The sequence below is a fragment of the Emys orbicularis genome, chromosome 2 (assembly GCF_028017835.1).
Source record: "Emys orbicularis isolate rEmyOrb1 chromosome 2, rEmyOrb1.hap1, whole genome shotgun sequence".
Classification (NCBI taxonomy): Eukaryota; Metazoa; Chordata; order Testudines; family Emydidae; genus Emys; species Emys orbicularis.
The window spans coordinates 104,618,999-104,627,652 of NC_088684.1; the positions used below are offsets into that span (position 1 = coordinate 104,618,999).

At 37.6% G+C, this 8,654-nt stretch overlaps 1 protein-coding gene and 1 pseudogene across 1 annotated transcript in view; one reads left to right on the top strand and one right to left on the bottom strand.

Annotated features, from left to right (window-relative positions):
- Positions 1-3,088, top strand: part of SALL3 (spalt like transcription factor 3) — a 20,246-nt gene extending 17,158 nt beyond the window's left edge. Inside the window, exons 2-4 of the mRNA XM_065399182.1 lie at positions 1-697; positions 914-1,254; positions 2,657-3,088. The exon at positions 1-697 is cut by the window's left edge and continues 2,234 nt beyond it. Coding sequence (XP_065255254.1) covers positions 1-697; positions 914-1,254; positions 2,657-3,088 — 1,470 coding nt within the window. The remainder of the gene's footprint in view (positions 698-913; positions 1,255-2,656) is intronic.
- A 5,169-nt stretch (positions 3,089-8,257) lies between these two features.
- On the bottom strand, positions 8,258-8,383 carry LOC135875317 (U4 spliceosomal RNA; annotated as a pseudogene).
- Positions 8,384-8,654: the final 271 nt, after the last annotated feature.

Below are 8,654 nucleotides of genomic sequence, written 5' to 3' on the forward strand. Positions count from 1 at the left end.
TTTACAAATGCTGTTGTTCTCCAGCAACATATTCGTATGCATATGGGTGGACAAATTCCAAACACACCATTACCAGAGGGCTTCCAAGATGCAATGGACTCAGAGCTTTCCTATGATGAAAAGAATGTTGAAACACTGAGCAACTACGATGATGACATTGATGAAAATTCTATGGAAGAGGACCCAGAATTAAAGGACACAGCAAGTGACTCATCCAAACCACTTATATCTTACTCCGGGTCTTGTCCTCCTTCACCGCCTTCTGTAATTTCCAGTATTGCTGCTCTGGAGAATCAAATGAAAATGATTGATTCTGTCATGAACTGTCAGCAGCTGACCAGTTTAAAATCCATAGAAAATGGATCAGGTGAAAGTGACCATTTGAGCAATGATTCCTCATCAGCTGTTGGTGATCTCGAAAGCCAGAGTGCAGGCAGCCCTGCGATGTCAGAATCTTCTTCCTCCATGCAAGCTTTGTCTCCTGTAAACAGCAATAGTGAAAGTTTTAGATCAAAGTCCCCAGGTCTTAGCAACCAGGGAGAACCACAGGAAATACAATTAAAGACAGAAAAACCTGATAGTCCACCATCTGCTACTGAAAATGGAGGTGCTTTAGATCTGACATCCACCAACCCGGGAAGACCAGTCATCAAAGAGGAGGCTCCTTTTAGCCTGCTGTTCCTGAACAGAGAACGTGGTAAGTTTAAAAGTACTGTTTGTAATATCTGTGGCAAGCCTTTTGCTTGTAAGAGTGCATTGGAAATTCACTACCGCAGCCATACTAAAGAACGTCCATTTATTTGTACAGTCTGCAATCGTGGGTGTTCCACTATGGGTAATTTAAAACAGCACTTACTGACGCACAAATTAAAAGAGCTGCCTTCTCAGTTATTTGAACCCAACTTTACTCTAGGTCCCAGCCAAAGTACTCCTAGCCTGGTCACCAGCACTGCGCCTACCATGATCAAAATGGAAGTGAATGGTCACAGCAAGCCGATCTCACTGGGTGAGGTTCCCTCGCTTCCAGCTGGAATCCACGTTCCTCCTGCACCACAGACAGTGATGAGTCCAGGCATCACTCCTATGCTGGCACCCCCGCCACGTCGGACTCCCAAGCAACACAACTGTCAATCGTGTGGGAAGACCTTCTCCTCAGCAAGTGCACTACAGATACATGAACGCACCCATACTGGTGAAAAGCCATTTGGTTGCACAATCTGTGGTAGAGCTTTTACCACAAAAGGGAATCTTAAGGTAAGAAGAAAACTCTCAAATCTCAAACAAAACTGTAAGGAATGTGGGGTTTAAAAATGTACTACATCTGAACTTAGCAAGCTCTCATTTTCTTGTTGTCATCAAGGCGAGGAGGAAAGAGAAGATAAAGAAAACATTTATTGTATGGTGCTGTTTCATGCTCTCAACATGTTTAAAGAGGGCTTGATCCTTCCCTCTGATTTGTGGGTGCACATTGCTGTGTACTTTAAAATCAGCTCCAAGAGCTTGCATACACATACGTGACAAGGCATGTGGTGGTGCACACCTGAGTCTCATAGAACATATCTGTGTTTTACATTTGTACCATTCTTGTGGAACAATGGTGTGAAATAAGCTTGCTATATAAAAAAGGTGGAAAGAAATAAAGCACAAATCACTGCAAAGAGGCAGGAATGACACAGTATCCTGTGACAGTCACTGAGCAATTTTAACCTGTACTCTATGCAATTGTGTACGTGGTTGCCGAGGAGGGTGGTAGGCAGAGATTATTCCTAAACCCTTTCTAACTAGAAGACCTCCCCATATATGAAAATAATTAAAAAAACATGATGGGCACCTTTTAGCTGTTAAGATCTAGCTCTGCTGCCTTCTCTCCTCTTGTTGTTGTGTAGTAAGATTATAAGCAATGCTCCTCCAGTGACCCAGAGCTTACTGGGATGCTTCTGTTACACAGTCCAGTTTCCACTCTGCATGTAGTGCATGTGTCACTATGCAGGTTGTAAGCTGGTACCCAGCGACATAAAATGATGTATCACGGGAGCACCATCTCTCGTCCTCACAACCCAGGTAAGCATCAGGAGGTTAGAGGCATCAAGGGCCACGCCTTAGTAAAAAAATATTTTTTAATGTATATAATGTTTGAGGAAAGAGAATAAGAATGAGTGAAGTATTGTCTGGAGAAATATTAAGAGAACAGAGGAGAGAAAGACAGGAGGACACAAAAAGGTCAAGGGCAGAGGAAATAACAATTAGATGGGGTAAGAGGCTTAAGACTTCTAAGTGTCCCCTAGGCCTAGTAATTCTCAAGGTGGTCTTGTGTTTTTATGCATGTCAGAACTTCCAGTTCTAATTTGAAATTGTCTTACCTGAAGGATTCATATTCTTTGTTGTTGTAGCATTGTATTTCTTTTCAGTGAAAAGAAATGTGTAGGTTGATGACTTACATGAATATTTTTTTTAAAGTTTTAATATGGACTACAACTCCCATTGTCCATAAGAATACCGCTTGGCAAAATAATTATAATCTAATTCATTAAATGTGAACTTAAGGATGGCTTTTTTCTCTTTGTTTTATTTTAATTGTTATACCGAATATTCAGACCAGCTAGCTTATTGGAATGTGCTAATTTGTAGATGTTTCCCATTTCTATTTTCTATACAGGTTCACATGGGAACTCATATGTGGAATAATGCCCCTGCAAGACGTGGTCGTCGACTATCCGTGGAAAACCCAATGGCTTTGTTAGGTGGTGACGCTCTGAAGTTTTCTGAAATGTTCCAAAAGGATTTGGCAGCTCGAGCAATGAATGTTGACCCAAATTTTTGGAACCAGTATGCTGCAGCTATCACTAACGGACTTGCTATGAAGAACAATGAGATTTCTGTCATACAGAACGGAGGCATTCCCCAACTCCCAGTAAGTTTAGGTGGAAGTGCCATTCCATCTTTAAGTAACATTACCAGTGGCATGGACAAAGCTCGCACTGGCAGCAGCCCTCCCATTGTCGGTCTGGACAAAGCAAGTTCTGAAACTGGAGCCAGTCGCCCATTCACAAGATTTATTGAGGATAACAAAGAGATTGGCATAAATTAAAAGCATTCAGTACAAATAACTGTTGGACCACTACTCAACACCACATTTGTTCTATTTCATGTACAGTTTTTGAAGTTAAGATTAGTTTCCTGACCTAAATACATAGGTTCCCTTTAAAATTTTCCCATAGCAGAAATACATAACTTTGTGGCTGCTGAAAAGTTGTCTTGCAAGATCTGCATGGTACTTCTTTCAACAGTGAGTTTGACTGTTATTGAGAACTTTAAAACCTTTTTAATTTAAGTTAACAAAAACAAAAAAATCATTGGATAACTGCATTAGGGACAGAAAGAGTTTAGACTATGTCCACTTTGCTTCTTAAAATATTAATATCAACTGAGAAAAGGGGGCTTCACTATGGCATTCCTGTCAAACTTATTTGCTGGTTTTATTCAAATTAGTTAGAAACTTGAACTATGTTTTTAGGAATCTTAATCTTAAATAAGTGATTAGTACCCCAATGCTGTGTGTATTATTACAGTATCCTTGTCTGTAGTATTTATAAAGTTAAGATTATGCGGGTAACAGACAATATACTTGGCCCAACCTTAAATGAAGCTTTTGTACTGCAACATACATCTGGCTATGTGATTTTTTTTTTTTAAAGCAAATTTTGGTTTACTATAAATAAGTGGTTTATTTCAATGCAGGCAAAATTGTGAAGTTTTATGGGAAAGATAGCATGCTTTTCATGTGCAAGTACCCGTCAGTAACAAACCTTTTTTTTTTTTTTTAATTTAAATATTTGTAGCTGCTATGTGGACAGTTGTTCTATTAAATGAAAAATGTAGTGTGGACTTTAACTCAATGATTGGAAAACAAGTTACAGACAAACCTTATCACCATAAATTATTCACAACATTATAAACAGTTGTGAGTAAATATTTCATGTTATCAAAGCTGTACAATAAAAAGGTAATGTTTGTATAATGTGGTTGCAAACTCTTAATTTATACTATTGCACTTTTAGTATTTTGTATTAGGGAGGTTTGTCTATAATTTGAAACTGAACAAAGATGTAAACTATTTTATAAATAGTACTTTGACTTAAGGAGAATGGGGGGAAAAAACAGTTTCAGTTTCTTGTTTTGTCATCAGGTCAAACAATATGAGAGACCTATGTTAGTTAAACAGAAAAGCCACCGAGAACTGTCGGATCCTTAAGTAAAATGGGGCCTGCCATTTCCTAAATTGAAATGACTCATTTAATGTTTCTACAAAGCCTATTTTAAAATGTGCCCATCCCCAACAGAATATTGATAAATTCATCGTAGGAGTGTGATATCAATACAAGCCTAGGATAGACTAAAGAGAACATTGTGTAGGTTTAATTTTACTGTAATCTGTTCTGTCTCTTTCTCACACACCCACAAGCAAGACGTTGACTGCCTAATAGCACTGGTATTGTGCACAACATAACTGGGAACAAAATATAAAGTGTTTGGCTGTATGATCAGTCACAACTTTAAAATACCCTGAAGTGATTCCCAATTCTTGCTGATTATCTCCTCAGATTACTACAAAGCACAATGTACTCTGATTATTCTAATATTTTATGTTTATTACATTGTTTAAATTACACCAAGTAAATAAAGGGAATGGTTCCACTCTTAAGCTGGGAGGCTGGGGCTTAATCAAAACTTGAACAGTAAATGTTTTGTGTACTACCTCATTTTTGTGCATTACAAGTATGGTGGAGTCTGACACTATGAACTTCTGTCCAGCAAAATTGTTCAAGGGACATTATGGGTAGCTGGGTAACAGCACAAGGAGTTTTATGCCCCTGAAGAAAGAATCAGACAGTGAGGTCTTCTCAGTTGAGACTGAAAAAATAGGACAATCTTTCTTATACAACAAAAACCATTACTGTAAGAGGATGGACTATTTCTGCCATCATGTAATTGAATGAAAATGGTTTCGAAGACTTATTAGCTGTTTGTTTCTGTTGGAAATGAACAATGAACTATACAGCTCTGTTTTCTACAGTGATGATATATATATTATAGAGATAGATAGATATACAAAACATCCCTATAATGTAACATCTTTGACCACAGTATGTGGGTTATTTGGGGGTGTTTCAAAGCATTGGAAGAAAGAAAACTGAGGTGGCTTAATGTTGCTGTATTTCAGCAATTGAATGTTTTTATTTATCTGTGTCATTTTTTGTGTGATCTTTTTTGTTAGTATTTGGTACCATGTAGTATTATCTCTTCTCCCTAAAGGATGTGTATAACTTAAAAAAAAGAGATGTAAAGTGTTGTATATAAGATGGTTGATGATGGTACAGTAAGACTGACCCCATTTTGTATTCAGGGTTAGGTCATTCCTCTCTGCATGGTGAAGAGAGACACTATTTTTATACTGCGATACCATGTAGGGCTAGGAGCCTCCCTGAACCAGCTGGGAATTGTTACCTAGATCCAATATTTTTTATTATTAAATCTTGTTGGCTTGACACATCTACTGATTGAAATGGATGTCTTAGTCTAGGTTACTATTTTTGTCATATGGAATTGAATAAAATGCAGGATGTAATATTATTTCTGAATTGCGTTCCTTGATTATTCTAATACCAGAGTCCGATACGAGACCAAGGTTACTCACAGCAGATTGATGTCAATGACTTCTAATTGGCGCACCTGCAAGTCAGAAGAAGGTTGACACCTTATATTCAAACATTATTTGAATGTCTCTTAATTATCCTTCGGTGCAGAAATATTAAAGCCACAGCTTACAATAAAAATTGCAGACTGCTAAAAACATTTTATTGTTGAAACAGGGAAAGAAAAGCTGTGTTGGAGAGGGAAAAGCAGCATTTGGAAGCACTGCTGTGTCAAATGACTGTACTCAAAACACTTATCAGTTACTAGCTACATTTCAAAAAGAGTTCTATTTAGATCTCTTGAATAAGCTACCTGTTACTCAAACTATATTGCATCACAAGATTTGGGAACAAATTTATTAGCAGTAATTCAAATAATAAACACATTGGTTCATTTATGTCACATCCCACATCATTTAATTCAAACCAGTTGATGCTGAATGTTGAAATCTGTGTATTTTTATGATCCTGATTTCACAAAGCATTTAAGCACAAGATGTGTCCACTGACTTCAATAAGACTACATCCATTCTTAAAGCTAAGCACATACTTAAATATATTGCTGAATCAGGAACTAAGACCACATTTGACTGACCTTACAACTGTTATAATCTGGTGATGATGACTGTGCCACTGCATTTTTAAAAAATGCACTAGTCCCCTTCCAAAAATCTTGTTCTAAAGATCCTCTATTTTATAGGACCTACACAAATAAGGTGTGAGCTCCCTCTGGTGATCAGCAGCAGCAGTAAACTCTCAAAAAAACATGAGCTCTGCTGGCAGCAGATGATGTGATGTGCAAATAAGGAAGAAAACTAAAAGCTATGTTAACTACAGCTCCATTCAAAAAATAAGGGAAGAAATATCAGTTTTCGAAATAAAAGAGGACAAAATCAGGAGGCTTAGCAATTTCATTTTTAAACCTGGAAAGAGAGATATTTTAGGAGGGTCTTAAACAATGAATAATAAAAAATAAACTCAGATATGGTTGACACTGTCTTTTTGGCTGCTGTGGAATATATATTTAATAATAGGGTCATATGGAAATAGCATGGACAGATCAAAGGCTGCCTGTGGATTTTGTATTGAAAAACAAGGCAAACAATGTAACATGAATACCAGCGAGCCTTTCATTTGCACCCTACATTAAAAAAACATTAACACTTCCAACAAATCAAATGACACTTGTAAAAGTAGTTAAATGTATTTTTTTACACATCTCTTTTGTATATGTTATTCCTCTAAAGCTTAAATATAAAAGATACTCCCCTACCTACTTTGTCCTTCCTTGGCAAAGATGTTTTTTCTTCTAAAGCTACAGAAGCCAATTTGGTAGCCTTTTATATGTTTCTCTGCATGTACGCTGTCATCTGGAGGATATTGTGGTTTTATTTTTTTTCCTCTTTCTCTAATTCTGCAGAAGTCAAAAGAGTTGCCTGCTATTTACATCTGTGTGTAACACTAACATAGTGAATGGCAAAGTCATCAGTGATAAAATCAGGTATGTGCATAGCTCTAGGGGTACACTAAACAAACTTGTCATTCAGGGTCTTTACTTTATCTGAAGGCAATGACATTTTTAGTTATTTGCGGAGGTAGAGCAGCTGCAGCTGTTGAAACAGGCATAGGGCCTGATTCTGATTTCACCTGCAACAGTTTTGCATCAATGTATCCCCATTGACCAGAGGTGCTGGAACAATTCGTATAGTGGGGGTGCTGAGAGCCATTGAACCAAACTGTAAACCCTGTAGATGATGGAAACCATTTCAAAGCTAGGGGGTGCGGCTGCCGCACCCCCAGCACCTCTAGTTCCAGCACCTATGCCATTGACTTCAGTGGAGTTACTCCTGATTTACACTGGTGTGAGAGAGTAGAATTAGGCCCATTTTATTTTTTTAGATCCCATCAAAATGACAGCTCTCTCTCTCTCTCTCTCTCTATATATATATATATATATTAGAAAATTTCTGGGCAATGAATTACTGAATTAAAAAAAAAAACAAACTTTTTTTAGTGCACTCTACCAGATTATCCCAATTTAAAAGAGGTCTAATTCTGGACATAAACAAGATGGCTGTGTCCCTTAATCCATATTTTATATTAACAAAACTTGATCATGATTATGATCATATAAGTATTTGATGTTTTTTCACTCAGTTGAAGAGAGTGTGTCACTGGATTTTGAATATAAGACCATGAAAATGAAAGCTTTGCAATTATTACATTGGAACACAGTGCAACTTGTGAGAATCTTGCTATAATGTTACTACACAAGGGGATCTAGCTAATGGTCAGATATGGTCCCTTTTTCTCAGATACCAAAGGTGTCAGCAGCCTTAAGAAAAGAAAAAAACATATTGCAGGATTGCTGTAGAGTACTTTTATTTTTTTTCATGAGGTTGCATGGCTCAATCCTTTGGGGCAATTCAGGCAGCTGGAAACTCCCTGAGTTCTACTCTTAGCTCTGGCGTGTCATGCTGCAGGGCTATGGGCAAGTCGCTTAGGATCTGATTCTGCAAGGGGCTCAATGCCCTCAGTTCAGTGGAGACTGAGAGTGCTAATTTCCCTTGGAGAGGCAACCAGTAATGGAATGAATTTCCTCATCTGTAAAATGGGGATAAATTTTCAACTAGCAATAATCACGCCTCAGATTAACTTCATTAGCTATGATACTGCCACTGCGCATGTACCTACATCACAGGCGTGTTGTGAGGATTAGGTTATTTGTACACGGTCTTGAAGATGGAAAGTGCTAAGTATTATTGCTCATTTTAGAGAGTTTATAGTACTATTCAGCATAAGGGTGGCAGAACCAGACCTTAAATGAATGAATGAATAAATAAAAGAGAAGTTCTAACTGTTAAGCAATCTAGAAGAAACACATACATACATTATTTATTTGCATTCTGGTAGGGCCTAACGATCCCAAGCAGGATTATGCTAAGTAGTGTTGTACACGCA